Below are 17,809 nucleotides of genomic sequence, written 5' to 3'. Positions count from 1 at the left end.
GTAAGAGCTAGAGGAATTCAAAAGCCATGGAGCCCCAGAAAAAAAAAAGGTATGATTTTTTCCCTTTCATTATCTTATGATAGGAATAGTGACCTCACTGCAAAGTACTTCTTTGGGATTAATGACCCGGTGTGGTTAATGTGTGTGTGCCATCAAGCTTTCCAGTAGGTTATTAATCCCTAGGGAATATCCTACATGTTTGTCATCATTTCTTAAATATATTAGTTAATAGTGTTTTTCACACTTGGCAAACCAAAATGTTTAACAAAACAGGATGGTCTTTAATGAAAATCTGTTAAGACTAGATCTCAGGGCATATTTTAGCATATCTGTCATTTTTGCAATATTAAAGCCTTAAGTATAAAGGAGACGTTCAATTTACTTCATATTGACTGCCTACAATTCATTATACAGACATCTTGTTAGACCCTTCATAGTTTAATTTTCTCTTTGATGAAAATAAATTTACATAAAGCTGTGAATTTAAAGGAGATCTTTAGAAAAGTTAGCTACCAGTAATAAATATTCAGTCTGTATTCTCGATTTCTATGAATAGAGAACTAATTCTTTTATGCCAATGGATATATTTTACTTTACGTCTATGGAAGAAACTTGTATGATTTTGGTAGCTTTATCCTGTATCAATCTGAACTACAAATACCTCATTAAGTTATGTCCTCTGTGTGTAAGTCAGATACATCAGGCATCTCGTTACCACCGTAGCTAATTAGGGTATAAACCAAAATCCAGGTGTCAAAAAAGTTGCAGAAGATTTGTGTCTTTTGTGTGTCTCCTGTTTGTCAATATAGCAGCTCTAGCTCTAGCTTAAATCAAGTGAATTCAGACGTAGTTTTTGTTGCTTTGAATTAAAATGGGAACATAGTCATGAACTACTTAGTCTGAGATTGAGAGAACAGCAAGGGAAAAAGATGATGTGATCAGTAATGCATAATGGCAAGTGATCACAAGTGTTGAATTCAATTATATTTTAGCACTCACACAAAAAGGGAACCTTTTTCCTATTAGATTTTGGGTTGGTTGGTTTGTTGTTTGTTTGGGGTTTTTTTTAACAGGAAGTACTTTTCACATAAATCACGGGTTCTCAGCACAGCTCGTATAGCAGAAACACAATAAAACCTTCCTCCAGCAGTGGGAATGATTTCTAGACAGCATTTTAGATTCAGTAGTGCAGACTTGAGTCTTATTTTTCTTTTAATTATTCGCAGCACAGCTGTCAAATAAAACATTAACTAGAGAATTTGTTCTGTCACAAAGGGATATCTGAGTGCATATGGTAAAGGTTTGATATTACTGTATAGAGAGGACAACTCACAGTGAAGGAAGGAAATAAAAAAGTTGAGGAATTCTTATAAGATTAACGATTTAATTTTTTTTTATTAATACGAAAGAGCAAAAGCTCGTTTCTTGTTTTGATGGAATTGGCTGAACCTTAGCTGCACAGTTACAAAGACAAACTAACAAGGCAGTGCAACTACACGAGCAACTGTCAAACAAATAGCCTTGAAAAATATTTGTTTTCTAGAACAGATCCTATAAACATAGAATATAGCTGAAAGAGAGATCTCTATAATGCAGTAATGTTTATAGCATAAACTTCTGTTCTAGAAGTATAAATCACCTCAGGTAGTTGAATCCCTACTGTACAACTGAAAAATATATCGCATAATTAAATTATTCTCAAATATAAACCATGTAATTGACAATTTGAGTTTTCAGGGAAAAGCGTACACTCGGTAAGATGTTTTTGTGTGCGCTAAAATGAGGTTACATAGTCTGTGAGCGTTTCACTGCTCCTAGCTGTGAACTTTTTCTGACTAAATCTGTTGACTGGTCAGCGTCTGAGCCAGTTAGGTGGCCCTGTGGCAGAAATTAGAGCCCTAGTGTGCGTAAGGGACCACTGTGGAATGCTATTGCAGACTCACAGAGGCGAGTGAAAGACTTAGTCCCTCAGTTACTCTCCCTTCCCGTACAAGGTAAATCTGCACAGTAAATGTACCTGCTAGGGGTTTGCCCCTTCCAGTCGGAAAAGGCTCGTGTGATAGTACTTCATTTCACAGTTTCTCTTGGAGGACTCTACCTGCCTAATAAGTTTTTCAGTGTTATATCTTAAATCTGATGTACAGGTTTCCTTTAAATTGCATCATGTTATTCTATTTTTTCCCATAGATATTCATACCTTTCTTTTGGCTTTTTGGTTTTTGTTTTTGGTTTGTGATTTTTTTTTTCTGGTTTTCCCCACTTTAATGCAATTACCTTTTTGATTTTCTGTTATAAATCAGGCTGTTCACATTATTTTTATTCTTTCCCCATAACCACTCCCTTAAGTCTTTTGTTACCATTAGTGTTATTTAGTGGATATGAATACGATGCCGTTGTAGTGTACAGAAAGAGGGCTATGAAATGTGTCCTACTAGCCATATTATATGATTGACTAATCATTTTAATTCATGAACAAAAATATTTCATTAAGATGTACTTAATTTGAGTCCCAACACAGATTTGTGTTGCTGCTTGTCATGTTATTAGTTACTAGTTTTAAACACTTTTCAGAACATTTTATTTCAGGGACAGCAGTTTGCATTTCCTGTTTCTTTTTTTGGCCTGTGTTGGTAATCCTTCCAAAACTATCCCTCTTTTCCCCCTCTATTCTTCCGCATTCTTTATTCAGCCCAAAGCACAAATGGATGCATGGTCGTTTGGGCTGAGGAATCTGAGGTCACACATTAATAGCATCACACATCACACTTGTGTCGTTGGATGCAGAATTTGGCCTGGCCCATGTTACCTGAATGGTAGGCGCCTGAGAATTGTGTGTGTGCGTATCTTTGGTCCTGTCTCTACAGGATCTGCGGTTGCTAGGCTTCAGCAAATCCGATGAGATGGATTTTAGTCCTTACATTCTCATTTCCTAGGGTCACGCATGCTGCTGGCAGATCCAGAAGCCGGCAGGACTCATGACATGTTTGCTGCGTAGGAGCCGGCCTCTGGCAGGGCGGTCTGGCAGAGGTCTGCTGTGGGTGACCTTACAGGTGTTTCCTCTCCCACGTGCAAATCTGCTCTGCATGAGCATCCACATTTACATTTTTCTGAAAATATTGTCCTCTTTAGTTAAGGTTAAAAGGTAATAGTCATATTCATGTTTACACAGACTCTTGAAAGGCACATTTTTTACTGCCAAGTCTTTCCTTTCTATTTAACATTTCTGTCTCTATCAGCGGTACAAGCGTTAGGCCTGTATGCAGTTGGTAAGAGGGTTTTTTCCAGGTCTGTCTTCTGTGGCTTTTTGAACATTACCGGAATTCTTAAAAGGGAAAGATGCTGGTTGAAATAATTGGCAAGTGTTTAAATGGTGATGGAAAAACCTGGGCACAAGAGTAATTTTTCATCTAAATCTCGTTTCCTCTGTTCAAGGAGATGTTCAAAAGCTGCATGTGCTATATGCACATATATGCTCTCACACTACCAATTTCTTCTGGGTTCTAAATGTTCTGTGTCTTCTTCTGATTCTGTTTCTCACATCATCATCAGATTTCCATTTTTACTGTCTACCTTCATCAATAAGCTTACCTTAAACTTGCCTTAAAAGAGAATCCCATCATGTTTCCTGTCTGTAAAGCGAATGTAAACGTATAGAATTAAAAAAACCTCCTGGCATGATTGGCCTTTGAATAAAGTATAATATGTATGGACTGTAGATATTTTTCGTATGGACTGTATGGACTACTGCACTTTTAAATAAGTTTCCACCAAATCAAGGAAAAAAATTACTACTCTCCCCTGTATTTCTTTTTGGAACCTTTTTTTTAAAAAAGAATATATTTCTAAAATACTTTATAATGTATTTAATTTGCCTTAGAGAAGAATAAAAGCGCAGTTTTAAAACAGTCAATTTTACGTGTTTCAGGTAAACTGATACAAGTAATATTTGGACACTGGGATGTCGTAACCTGTCTTGCCCGTTCCGAGTCCTATATCGGAGGAAATTGTTACATTCTCTCAGGATCGCGTGATGCAACATTGCTGCTCTGGTACTGGAATGGCAAAACCAACATCGTTGGTGATAACCCGAGAGGTAAGCAAAACCAGAAAAACCTGTTTTATAAGGATATTGCCTAAAAATGGCTCGAGTGAACGCTTTGCATGACAAAGTTTTAGGTAACATTAATGTCAAAGTACAGTGTTTCTTTTTTGTAGTTGTGATCGGTTCTAGTTTCATAAATTGAGGGTAAACTGCTTGCTTTGTAGCACAAGTAAAACTCATTTTTAAAGTTAGAGGATACTGAATATTACAAGTACACATTACAAAGGAGTGGCTCCAAGGGTGAGAGAAGGCAACTTCTTTTTTGTATTTCCTGTTCAATCTGAGTAAATCTTTTTCTCTCGGCATGATGATTTCATTAAATACCTGCATTTGAGTCATTTAAAACTAAAAAGACTGTACGTGGCTGCAGTGCAGGCTGTATTCTATGTAACTGTGATGTTATGCATGGAGGTTCTCACAGCGGTACCTTAGCTATCAATAGAGTTACACAGACGGTGAATTTTAACGTAGGCCGAGGTCATTGTACCGAGTTGTGTAATGGCCTGAGCAGGACACTTAGGCAAAAGAAGGACAGACACGTGGGACAGATTAAAGAAGCAAGCTTAAAACTTTTTGCATTTAACACTTTGGTAGGGTGCTACGTGCCTAATGCTCACTCTCACGTACTAGGCATTTTAATTGGTTCCAGTGCAAGCAACGGGGCTCATACCATATAACCAAACTAATAAGTCAGAGTAACCCCACTTCGGCCTAATTCAGTTTTAACCCCTCCCCACCCAAACTCACCCTGCGCTTCCCAAAGAACTTAATCTCTTCCGTCTTGCACAGTTTCCCAGGAAATCCTAGATCTTTTCACTCATGAAGATTCTCTCTTTTTAGCTCATAATTTTATGTGGAAAGCAATGAAACGCTGTGACTGTTCAGCCCTGCTTGTGCCTGTATTGTATAACAGGAAAGGTAGAAAGTGATCTTGTTATTATGCCAGTTTCACTCTACAGAAAAAAATTAATTCCTGATGCCCAAAGCAAAGAAGGCGGTGGACGTGCAGCTTGACAGAAAGCCTGAGTGAGCCAGTTCACAGGAGTAAGAGCCTTTTGAGACAGCTAGTGGGAGCTTACATAGGAGAATAGAAGGGCACTTCATAGCCAAACAGTGGTTGTGTTCTCCCTGTTCGGCCAAAAAGGAAAATGCCTGAGAGAAGAGAAGGGGTGAGAAGCAGCATATTCTGCCTGTCTTCAGAAGTGTGTTTGTTAGGTTTTCTGCTGTACACTTAAGGTCTTCTCTGACCCTGTTTAAATGCTAGTAAAAACATACCTGCTGTCTGCAGAGGACAAAATGGACTTCTGGAAAACAAGAAGTGTTGTTAAATCCGGCATATATTGCAATTATAACTGGCATACAATTTTACATAATGTAAACAATATCTGACATTTTCCAAATTAATCAGTTTGGTGAAGTTGTGTGTTCCATACTCAATCGGTTGCTCAACTGGAATTATTTGAATATGAAAAAAAGGGGTGGGTTGACTGAAGTTGCATCCTGTGAACTATTTTGAAGAAGCAGAACTAATTAATATCAGAATGAATATCTGAAGTTAACTTGCAAATTATTTGATGTTGACTATGAAAACTATTCAAGATACAGAAGTTCCGTTCGTACAGTTCCAGAATCTTTAGGCAGAGGATGAGAGCAAACTATCCCCCTTATGCTTCCGACAGTCTGATTCAAGAGATGGGAGCTTCTCTGGGATGTGGCTAGCAGAATTTTATGAGCATCTTTAAATAAATACGGTTTTGGTTGAGGGACAAAATCTCTGTGAATACTTTATACATATTTTGTAATCTGTTGTTTCAAAGAAAATGCAAACTCTGCAGTATTTTTGCAGAGCTTGTAAACTTGGAAACTCCAAAAAGTCTGTGAAAGGAAGTGAAGAGCTTGACAGTCAAGTGAGCTTTTAAATCCTTAAGAGCAAAACTGCCCTTTTGAGGAGAAAACCCTAAATATTTTACTGGTGTGAAGCAAAGAACATGTGTAGGTATCTCCTGATAGTGTTTTCAAGGCCTGCAAGTGCAGCCCATCTTTGCAGATTCCTAGGCCTGTCCTGAGAAGTTCTTCTTGCTGAGTGTTTGCCAGGTTTGCCTGCTTTGTGAACAAGCCCTTGAGGCTATAGGCTCATTTATGACCTTAAGAGATCGCATGCTGAGATTTTGTAGCTAGTATCTAACTAGAATAGGTAGACTTTGTTAAAATCTATTGACTGTCTTCACTAATGCAAATTTCTAATGTATTAAAATTTTACAGTTTTCAAAGTTAATACTAGGCTATTTTAACTACCGCTTAAAATCAAACAATAGCTACCCAATAAGTCTCTTTGTTTGCAGTCCTATTAAACTTGTACTTCTAGGCACATGCAGTGGCTCCTGTGTTTACTAGTTGCCATTGTGTAGCTTTTTTTTGTGATATACCATGCCTGGAAGCCTTTGTTATGAATTGGAATCTCATGGCACTGTACAAGGCCTAGACATGTGTATAGTAGGAGACAGTTTCTTCTTCAAAGAGATGGTAATCTGGGGGGTTTAATTTTTCCCAGAAATCGCTTTCTATAGGCATCTCTGTTCAGTCAAGGTTTTTTTGTTGGTTTTTTTTTTGGTTTTTTTTTTTTTTTTGAAAAGGCAAATAAAAAGAGCTGTTTCTGCTTAGTTCTGATTTTGTCAGAAATGGAAAGCACCAGCAGACTTGTTGGGTTTTGAGCCCTGTTACTGCAACTGTAACTTCCATCCATTTGTGGGATGCTAGATATTTAACTTGTCTGATGTCTTTTTATATTTGAAGCTTATGACTTTTTACCTCAAAATACAGTTTATTCATGCTTTCAATGAGCGCTCTTCATTGGAATTTTAGATACTCTCAAAGTTGATACTTCTTTCCTATTTTTTTCTCTCTTTAATTATCTCTAATTTCCATCTTAAAATGACTTCACAGCAACATGCATCCAATGGCACTGTACCAAATCATGATGCCAGAGTAGTTTAAAAAAAATAATCTAAACCGGGAGCATTTCTTTCCTCCTTTCATAGTACCTGTTGCCTCTGATACACATCAGTCAGCAGACTAGTATGATCAAGCTACCCTAAATACTATCCCATTGGGCACCCATTACTCCACCAGTTACATTTTATTTAGGTTCCTTTGTCTGGTTTAGTTACTCTAGGAAGCACTGAGCTCTTGATCTCCGGCTGCATATATTCATGTTTTAGAATGGTACTTAACTCAAGCTGACAAGCCAGGTGGGCTATGGCATACGTGATAAATAAGTGTTTTGTTTGATATTCTGTATCAAGGACAATTTTCTGGCCAACTGGACTGTATGGGAAAATTCTTTTAAGTTTTTGGTTTAACGGGAGAAATATGTTACTGAAATATTCATTATTTATATTCTTTAATTTTTAACTTTTAAGCTGACTTGTTAAAGAAATTACACCTATGCAGTCTCACTGTTTAGTTTCTCCCTAATAACTCTCAAATGCATTGATCAATATAAACCAAGTTTGATGAATTTAAATCTCTAAGATATGAAATTCCTTCTTGGGACACATCTGCTGGAAACTATTTTTATTCTTCACAAAACAGCTTGATTACATTTGGGTTAAGTCCTTTTTTCCTTCTCAAATTAAAACCTGAAATTCAAAAAATATTTCACCATGCTCTTTGATCAAATGTGGTTTTTTTCTTTCTAAATTAATTGATTTTGAAAATGTAGAAGCGTGGCAGTACTTCACTTTGGTGCACAGGCCTTTTCTGATGCAGAAATGTTTCTGTGGACAATTTCTGACCAAGCCTAGGGATAATTCAGAACAGAGCAGAGGGTCTGAACTAGTTGCATCCTTTAGAATAGCCCTGAGCCATTTTGAGTTCACATTAATTAGCGTAATTTACTGTGGAGATGCAAAGTCACTTTGGATAGTGTAAGGGGCTTTTATTTTTCCCTCCTTGGCACGTGGCTTGCTTTGGGGAGGTGGGGAGGTAGGAGGGAGAGGATGTAACCCTCCTTTTGGTGACCCTTGAAGCCCACGTGTGATCTGTGTCACAAGGTTGGCTCTTGCATATGTAAAGGCTCCGATCTAATGGCCAGGTGCCACATGGGGACGTGACATTATGCTTCGGGACTTGTGTTCGTGAATAGGGTGGTGGAATGTGTGGAGGTTGCTGGGAGAGGGCTGTGTACTTGCAGAAAGTTGCCATGTTTTGCACTTGCCCAGCCTAAAGCGATGGAGGTGGAGGGGAGGCAGGTGGAGGGGAGGCAAGAAGTGGGGATCGAGGGGGGAACTCAGTGTGATGGCTGGAGAAAAGAGATAAGAGACTTCATTTGCATACAAATGGTGTGCATCACTTTCAGATCCCACTCTCGCTTTGAAGCTCAAGTGGCAACTCTTGGTGTTTGGACATTTCCCAGGTTGAGGGATTGCATTTTACTTTGTAATCACAGACCCATAGGAAACAGGGCGGGCAGGAGTTTTGGTCACCTGATCTATTCTTTTTTTTCCAAAGGAGGTTTAACTACACCAAAACCATTCTCGACTGATGTTTGTCCGACCTTCCGTTAAAAACTTGGGCAAATATATTTTTGGGCCTTAGGAGCCCCATAATTAGCAGTCTTTTCCGAGTGTTCAGCCTAGTATCCAGTTCTTTTTTTGCAGCAGTTGCATTCTATCATTTCTAATATATTTATTCTTTGTGTAGAGAACAGATTATTTATTTCCTCTTCGCAACAGTTTCCAGTGATTTGGATTACCATGACCTGCAATTCTTTGCTTCTAGATTTAATAACTCAATTCGTTCTGTCTTTTGCCATAAGTCATGTTTTTCTAGATCTCTGATTTTTTTTGAGTTCCTCTCCTCTTCAGTTGCCTGTCTTCCTCAAAGCAGACCCAACAATGCAGTTGAAGCCTTCCCAGTAATAATTAGAAAACAAGCTGTTTTACAGACCAGTACTTTTCACATCCCCATGGGCTATCTGTTTGTTTCAAAACAGCGTGACAGAGTTAATTCTTTAAGTGTATGAGCCAATATAAATTGCAGTCTTTTATGAAGAACCACTGTCTACTCAGTTGTTTCTCCTCCTCTGTATAGTTTGCGGAACCTTGTCTTTAAACTTTCTGAATTGTATTCTTTTTAAACTGTTTCTCCGTTTTGTCAAACTCATTTTGAATTCTCCTCCTGTCCTCCAGCAGACTCGCAGTAACTCATGTCTGCAAATGTAATGTGCAGTCTTATTCTATCAAATTGGTCATTAAAGAAAATATTAGACAGTATACAGTTCAGGAATACCCATCAATAAATGTACCATTTTTACAATGAATGCCTTTCTGAATATAGCTTTCCAACAGGCTTTTCATCTGAGCTATAGCAGCATCTTCTAAACACGTGCTTCCCCATTTTCCTTAAGAAATTGCCCATGTGAAACAGTGCCAGAGTCTTTACTGAAGTCAAAATACATGATGTCTCCCTGAGCACAAGTCCTGTTACTCTGCCGTTGCAGGAAAAAAAATCGCTTTAATGTGATCTGTTCATAACAAATCCAAATCAGCTGTTACTCATCTCCTTGTTTTCTTCTAGGAAATTGTGTGTGTATATATAAATATAAATGTTCTGCCAGTAATTTTTCTGTTTGTTGGGATTAAGCAGACTACTCTCTCATTTCTCAGTTTTCCTTTTCCTGCTTCTTAAACAATACAAGACTTCTTTTGGTCTTGCAGAACCTCACCCAGTGTCCATAAAACAACAGTTACAACTCTGGGATTATGTAGTTTCATTTTCACAGTATCCTCAAATCAGTATTTATATCAGGCCAATTGAGTTCCAGACATTTACCTCATTTCGGTATTCTCTAATTGAGACAGCGGTTCTCATTGTTGCTTTTACTTACGTTTGCTGCCTGACTGCTGTTGGCCTTTTTATTGAAGACTTCTACTGAAATACTTCTAAATGTGTGGCATAATCTATTGGTATTGTTTGCTCTTAATAACAGACTGGCTTCTCATGGAAACATTTTTGTGTTTATGAAATGACTGTTATTCCTGAAGTCATTGTTAGTTGCATCTCATCTATGCTTCGCTGTCCTGGTTTTGTCCCTGCTTGCTCATACCTTGTCTCTTAGCCTGGTTCAGAAGAATCTCACTTATTTTGATCTTTCTGCCTGACTTTCCGCGTGTTTACAGTTGCTGGAGAACTTCCAGTTGTGCCACCTGGTATTTTCTTGTCTGTCTTATCCTTCTGCTGCATTGGAGCGGTTTTTGCTAGTATCCTTATTACTTTTTCCTTTGTTTTTCTGTAGATGTAACTTCCCATGAGATCTTACAGGCAAATGTTCTCTATCTATTGAAATCCATCTTCCCAAAATACTTCAAAGTTTTTGTTTTTTTCTTTGGATGTACGTTCTTGGAGGGGAGGTTTACAGTGGTGAATTTAATTGTCTTAATGTTGTTCATGGTTATAAAATGGTTCGTGTTTATAAAATGGTAGGCATTTCCACAGTCAAAGTGAAGATAAAGTGCTTTTCTGCTATTCTTGCACTTTATTCATAGAATATGAAGAGACCGTTCCGTTGCTTTCAAAATTTTTACAGATCTGTTCATAATTATTTTGGGTTGTGAAAAACAAAAAGATATCTAATTTAGAAATTTGCTTTGCTTAATGAAATTAAGGCTTAACCGATAAAAGTATTCAGTACTAATGAAATGTGGAGTCTGTGTATAAGTGTATTACTACGACTAATACTGATGTGATCTCTTCTGAATTATTGCATTGATCTTCCACACATATGTGAATAAACCAGATTATATGACCTCTTTTACGCTAGCTCGTAAAACTAGAAAATGTTACTCTCTGTATGTATCACATTTGCATCACGAGGATTATGGGGGTGCTTCCATTGCATGGCTTTATATTTTTAGAAGGTACTATATTCAGGTTTTCCAAAGGGTGTTAGAGAAATTAAATGCTTTTAGTAGCGTAGCTGTGTAGCAGGACATGTGTGAAAATAAGCACGTTTTCGTACTTAAAGCCAATTACTGGATTTAACTGAGATGTACTTGAGAGGATTCATTGAACACTTTTGTTATTGCTAACATGTAGAATACCCTCCTCCAATACAAATTTTTAAAAATACATAATCTCTTCAATTTATAAAACATGATATCTCCCAAAGGATTCCAAATTTAATCACCAGTTTCCTGTCTTTCCAAAGAACAGTCTAGCTACTATCCAAGCTACTTTTAAAAGAAACTGTATTTTTTTTGGTTTTTTATAGTCACAATTCCTAAATAAGTATTTGAATTTTGATTTTTTTATCCGTTAATGTTATTATTAAGTTAAAGCTATGGTATTGAGACTAGAGAAATCATTAGTTTTAATTGTATCAGTAATCATAGCAAAAGATAAAACATCTGTATTTCATCAACTGCTACCTACATTTTTCGGTTTGAACATTTTAACTCTTCATAAGCGAATGCTTGATAATTAATTATTTAAGTAGATAATGCAGGCGATATAAACTTTGAAAATACGACCTGATGAGCATCTCTATGTTGGTTGATTAAAGAGTAATGTCACAGGTAATAATTTCTTTGTACTCAAACACATGTACACAGTCAGTAGTCACACTGATTTCAAGCAGGTCGTACGTCTGCTGTTAACAGCAAAAAAAACCCCTCTTCACCTTCTTCCCCCGTCCTTATCTTCGTCTTGAATTAACCTACATCTTGGTTCCCAAGTTTCTGCATGATCTGCACTTTTATTTTCAGTTTCAAAACCAATGATAATAGAGAAGATAAGGTTCCATGTTTCTAAAGAATGTTTGTAGCATAAATATTTACTTAGAATTTTAATGATTATTTCCTTAAAAAAAAAAAAAATAGTTTTGGAAGTAGTTTGCATAACAGCTTATTTTCTTAAAAAAATTAATTGGGAAGTAGTTGTAAAAATCTCTTCTGTCCGTTTTCCCTTTTGCATTTATCAAAATGTCCATAAATCAGTAATCATGTTAGTTAGTAACAGAAATTCTGTTCTTACTGTTAATTTCTGTCAAATGGTGGTCTACCATAACAGGTAAAAATTTGCAGAGCCTCCAAATAGTAAAATATGTTTGGAATTGCTGCAGCTATTAAGGCAATAGATGCCGTTCACGGCAGTCTGTTAAGAAAAGTGTTGCTCTATGATAGGCCAGCACTGAGAGTTTAAAAATATCTCCTTTCGGTGTTCAATAGCACCTTTATTTTTTACCCCCCGCACATTATATTGTTGTGTGAGTCCTTCTTCAAAAAAAGCCAGTGAATAATTCAGTATTATTTTAACGCTGTTTAACTGAAGACACAACAAATATTCTTTGTTTCTCAAAAATGGCTGGACAGAGTAGCACAGTATTGTATATAAAGCAAGAATCCTTTAGCACCATCTGCTGGCATTGCTTTGAAAGCTGATCTTGGGACCGACTCTCCAAAGCATTGCCTGGTAAAATATTTAAAAGATAGATATTTTCACATATATGGTGCAAAGAAATCGATGTGATTTGTTGTATAATTTTTATCTTTTTAATTCAAATTATAGTCAGAAAATACAATATGAATTTAAGGGTAACATATGAACTTAAATAGAAATAGATCGGGAGTTTTTTGTTAAGTGCGACTGTAAACCAAAATGAAATGCTTTGGGTTTTTTTACTAGAGCTTTAGCAGGTGCAATATTAAATTTTTTCTATTCCTGTTGTAAGTCAAATTCAGGTAAAATTTATTTCAGAACATTTATTTCAGAAATTTAATTTATTTTAGAAAAGTATCCATAACGTGTTTTGAAAAGGGTAGCAACCACTAAATATTCTTCTACCTAACATTTATTGCATTATTTGATGTTAGTCTTGAAAGCCTCGTGAAAGCTTAGTGCTCAGAGGCCCGAATGCCGTAATTGGTCCTGCAGTTCCCCGTATCTTCCCAGGACACCGCTGTAGCCAGCGCAGCAAGTACTGGGACTATCTGCATGAATCTAGAACAGAGCCTTAAATTATACAGCTACAAAAGGTCACTGTCGTTTCGTTTTTAAACCGTAACACATTGATACCTCAAAGAGGTTGAGGCCTCATTCCTCCAAGTAGTCTATAAATCACATATAAATGATGGTTCTAGCCTCCAAATATTTAAACTGAAAAAAGATGAGGTATAACAGGTGGATGAATTCTGGTATATCTGGAAATCTGCAATGATGCTGCATAAGAAGTATAATTTTGTATTTATATAATGCCAAGGAAGTCACGTCATAGAGACGTATGAGGAAAAGCTCTTCACTGAAAAGAACTTGCAGTAGCATTCACTGATGGTTTGGTACTGATGAGCACGTAAGTTTGTGTGCTATAAATATTTGGTTTGGCTGTTTTGTTTGGTGTTAAGCGCAGCATCTTTATCATCCTTGTTTTCAACTGGCTAAGAGAGATTGTGTTTCAGGATTTGTCAATCAGAGGAAGTAATTGCAAGTAGCACAGTAGAGCAAGTTTTGAGGCACGGTCCAGACACAAGTGAAGGTCGTATGTATTTCGAGACTGGAAACAGAGAAAGCGCTTGGATGCTGATTTTTTGGCAGTATCCAGCATGAGGTGTCACTACAACTACACGCATGAAATTCTCCAGAAGGATAAGGATATTTAGTGCTTCATGATGTAATGCAGACCTTTGAGTTCCAGGAAAAACAATGCTATATTTACAACTTGTAACTAATAGTTGATGTGGTAAAAGGAATTATATTCATATGGTAAATGAATACAACCTTAATGTGCACCATATGCATAGTGGTGGGATGATGCACTAATATATCACATTTATTTACCTTGTTTGGTTGCTGGGAAAAATAACTGTTCAGTTCAAAGCCTGTACCGTGTAAGACAGAACTGAGTAATGCAGAAGATGTAATAATTTATAGTCTAGAATAAAATTACCAACTTAAATGTTGTAAAAATTATTTGGTCAATACAATAATCCTGACTCAAGTAGGAAATTATTTTTAAGTGTTTCTAGATCTAAATTCTATTAACAGTAGCATCACAGAGGTAAGCATTACTCCACTGAGTGCAAGGGTACGGTCCGCTTCATTGAAAAAAATATCTGTTTTAAAACAGTTACTTTTAAAAAGACAGCTAATTTATGCACGCTCTGAACTTGGCGTACGCTGTCAGTATTCCCAGTTACATCGACATGTAAAGGTGGCAAGCACCTATCTAGTGCAATATACTGCTGGTGCATTGGTTTGAAATTAACTTTGCAAAGGCCATCCAATAGCTAAAGCACAGACTTTTATACATGCTGTTACGGAACAGTATTATTTTGCAGCGATGCATTTTTCTTATTTTAAATGAAAATAAATGATTTTAAGATAGTATTTTAATAGCAAAAAAAAAAAAAAAATCAAAACCTGCCAAATTGGTCTGAATTCCCATGTAAAACCTCTCACCTCAGATTATTTTCTGCTCAAGGTATGAAATATTACATTAAGTGTCAACTAGTGGTGAGTTTCAGCATGTTGTAAGATGTCTTTTATCTTACAACAATCCTGCAGTAGGTGCTATTTCTGACTGCTTGATGGGTTTTTTCATCTAATTGCTTGATGGGTTTTTTCCTTTTCTGTTGAGGTTTGTTGTTTGTTTTTTTTCTTGGACTTGCTACGTAATGGAATAGTTATACTATAAACCACAAGAGAGAAATATGAAGAAAATAGATTATTTTTTTAGCATAAACAAAAAAAGCCCCTTCATACAGCTGTTCTAGAACAATCTCAAACAAAAATGACGGTGTTTTAAAACTTCAAAGCTGATGTTTAAGTAGCAGTTTATGAAGTCGGGATGGTGCAAATATTAAAATATTAGTGTACACTGACCCTGAATATTCACCTGCAGATACTTTCCAGGGGCTTCAAAAAGGTCTGTATTCAGTGGGAGGAGTCCTGCTGAATGACTTCCAGGACTTCCAGCAGATGAATCCCCAGTAAGGGCGAACTCGTTCCAGAAAGCTTCGCAGTGCACATGGTGTAGGAGTTAAGAGGCTGGGGATTATTGCCTTTCGAAATCGGAATTGTAATATCCAATTCAGGAAGGCCTGTTAAATCTTTTTCTTTACTGCGATTATTTTGGAAACACAGCGAGCCCATTCTCTAGACACAATGTGTATGAAAAATCTTGTATTAGTACTGAATAAATGTTAGTCGCTGCACAGACTGCGGGAAGGAATACATGTAAGCCTTTCCTGTGTTACGTTTGCTGAAACGAATTCTCCAAGATGAATCTAATTTTTTTTCTCTTTACTGAGTAATCTTAACAGCATTATAGCATCTTCTGTGTTTTACCTTTTTAGATTTTGCTTATGGGTAGAATGATATGTCATTCAAAGGTATCGTTCCTTTTTCAGAAAATGTACGGTTGAAGTGGTTTTTGCAAAAACAAACTTGCATCTAGGCATAAGGTTGTACTTTTTGTGGTAAAAAAAGTCTGAACAGATGGGAAGTAGTTTGAAGGAATTAGAGGAAATGCTGATGGAGTGTCATGTGAAGAACCAGACAACAATGAAGTTCCTATATAATATGAAAAGATTACATTGTTACATTAAAATACATATTTACAAAGGAAGGATTCTTCAAACTGAAGTTTTAGGAATTCTTCAGTAATATTGTGTGCTGTCACTTTAGTGAGATCTCGCATCCGTCAAAGACCTAGCCTTTCTGCGCTGGGGAAATGAGCTTTTAACCAGTTGGCTGTTATTTAAATGTTCACCGTGTGGGATCTGTAAATAATGTTAATATACAGAGTTTATATAATAATTGAGAGTCATCACTTTGATGTAATTAAACTCTGAAACTTGCTATATAATCAACCTAGAAGCCTAGCAGCAAATGAGTTTTCTTGATTTACTTATGTTTTGCTGAAAGCACTTTTGTCCAAATGTCATATATTCTGTAAGTACATTTGTATTTCTCAAATTGATTTCAAACCTTTTCTTGTTTTCCTCAATTTTTATCATATGAAGCAACTTCAAAATTGTGAAATCTGTAAAATGATTTTTAGAAGGCTTTTCGTACATAGATAATTTGGTTTGGTTGATGTATCCTTCTGAGAAAGTACTCAAGGACTTCTTTTTGCAAGAAGTAGGTAAAAAGATAGTTAGATTAACTGATGCTTCATTTCATTTGGATTTTATATTGACATAAAATCACATAATTAATTTGCCATTTAAAAGTGCCCTACAGCCTCAGCAATCATAGAATAATAATTTAGAAATGACTGTTTGGCTGTCTGTGACATATCATAATTAACTGTCTTCTCAGCATAAAACATAAAAAGGAGCATACTCAAATATTTTATATTTTAATGTGTTGCCTAATATTATCTCACACAGAAATAGTAGGAAGTGCATCTCATATTTCTCTAGTTTGATTTCTTTTTAGGGAGAGATTTTTCTTTAAATGAGTGCCTATGTTTGGCTCAGCTCTTACGGCTTAGCGCTGCAAATACAGAAAGTGCTCTTTTTAGGAATGTACTGATGGCTTTAAAATGTCACGATCCTGTTTTGTTTTGTAACATCAGCAAAGCTGAAAAAATAGCGGAGAAAGACCCAGCAATACAAACCAATTTCTTGTTATCCAGTAAGGCGTATCTTCTTCTGGATGCCATTAAACTAGAAGAAAGTTTTGCCTTTGCTATAATCCTGCTGTTCCTTTTTAATCGTAGTTTCCAAACGCCTAACATTTTTCCACTGAAATATCGCCATAAGATGACATAATATCATGTGCTCTTCTTTTATCTTCCGAAGCCTGAATTTTATGATTTAAAATGTACTTTAGTCACTTAAGGAAGAGCGATATTTTATACAATTTTCTATGGGAAAACAGCTTTGCAGAAATTATTTGTCGGAATGTAGGAGAGTTCTTTTGAAATATTTTGAATGGTTACTGTATAGGTAAAGTATTCTGTCCGTTACTGGAAAATAATTTTACGTATGCCTCCTGTGACTTAAATAAATCATTGAGGACATTTGTTGCAACGTGAACGTGGCATTAAGACTCTCACAGCATTCAACTTCAAGTAGCAATCCAGCAATGGTATAGACTAAGGATATTATTATATAAGTACCATGCTGAGAAAAGCACATCTGTAAAACTGTTGTGTCTTGGTTATTAGTGCTAGGATTTGAACGATCTTTAATCTCATTTGACTTGTTCATCTTCCTTAAGGATCTCCATAAAGATGCACTGAGTATTCTTTTCAGTCCTTAGTTAGGGTTTGCATCAGTGGTCGTAAACCTGCTTAGCGGACAAAGACTCTTTTCCCTTTGAAGTCACTTCCCCAGCTTTTCAAAAGGTCTGCAAGCCGGTTCCCCTAAAACAATTTAGAAAAGTTTGAAGTGGTGCCCCTTAAACCAGCAACAAAATAAAATTTTCTCTTTGCATTATTGAAAACCATGACAATCTTCTGAAGCAATAACAGTTTAAAAGCTTTTAAAGAAATCTGTTCTGCTCTACGACCAGCTTTTAAGTTGACCCCATTATTTGGAAAATCAGAGGCTTGGAAACCCCTAAATACTTGACATTCTTATCAAAGGAGTCAGCCTGACTTTTCACAGGACTCCTCTTTTACAGTATTTATTCAAGTCCTGATTTCTTTAAAGATACTCTTCAGATTTCTTGTGTTTCTTTTTTGCATTAAAGTGTTTCTTTAAA

At 36.4% G+C, this 17,809-nt stretch overlaps 1 protein-coding gene across 5 annotated transcripts in view; it reads left to right on the top strand.

Moving 5' to 3' along the window:
- LRBA (LPS responsive beige-like anchor protein) overlaps positions 1-17,809 on the top strand; it is a 412,475-nt gene that overhangs the window by 379,949 nt on the left and 14,717 nt on the right. For all 5 annotated transcript variants that reach the window (XM_054203497.1, XM_054203494.1, XM_054203495.1 and 2 more), the window contains one exon: positions 3,926-4,093. In XM_054203497.1, the coding sequence (XP_054059472.1) occupies positions 3,926-4,093 (168 nt within the window). The remainder of the gene's footprint in view (positions 1-3,925; positions 4,094-17,809) is intronic.

This window comes from Rissa tridactyla, chromosome 5, assembly GCF_028500815.1.
Source record: "Rissa tridactyla isolate bRisTri1 chromosome 5, bRisTri1.patW.cur.20221130, whole genome shotgun sequence".
NCBI classification, from domain to species: domain Eukaryota; kingdom Metazoa; phylum Chordata; class Aves; order Charadriiformes; family Laridae; genus Rissa; species Rissa tridactyla.
Note: the sequence above shows the minus strand (reverse complement) of the source record. Positions and strands in the feature narration are given on the sequence as shown.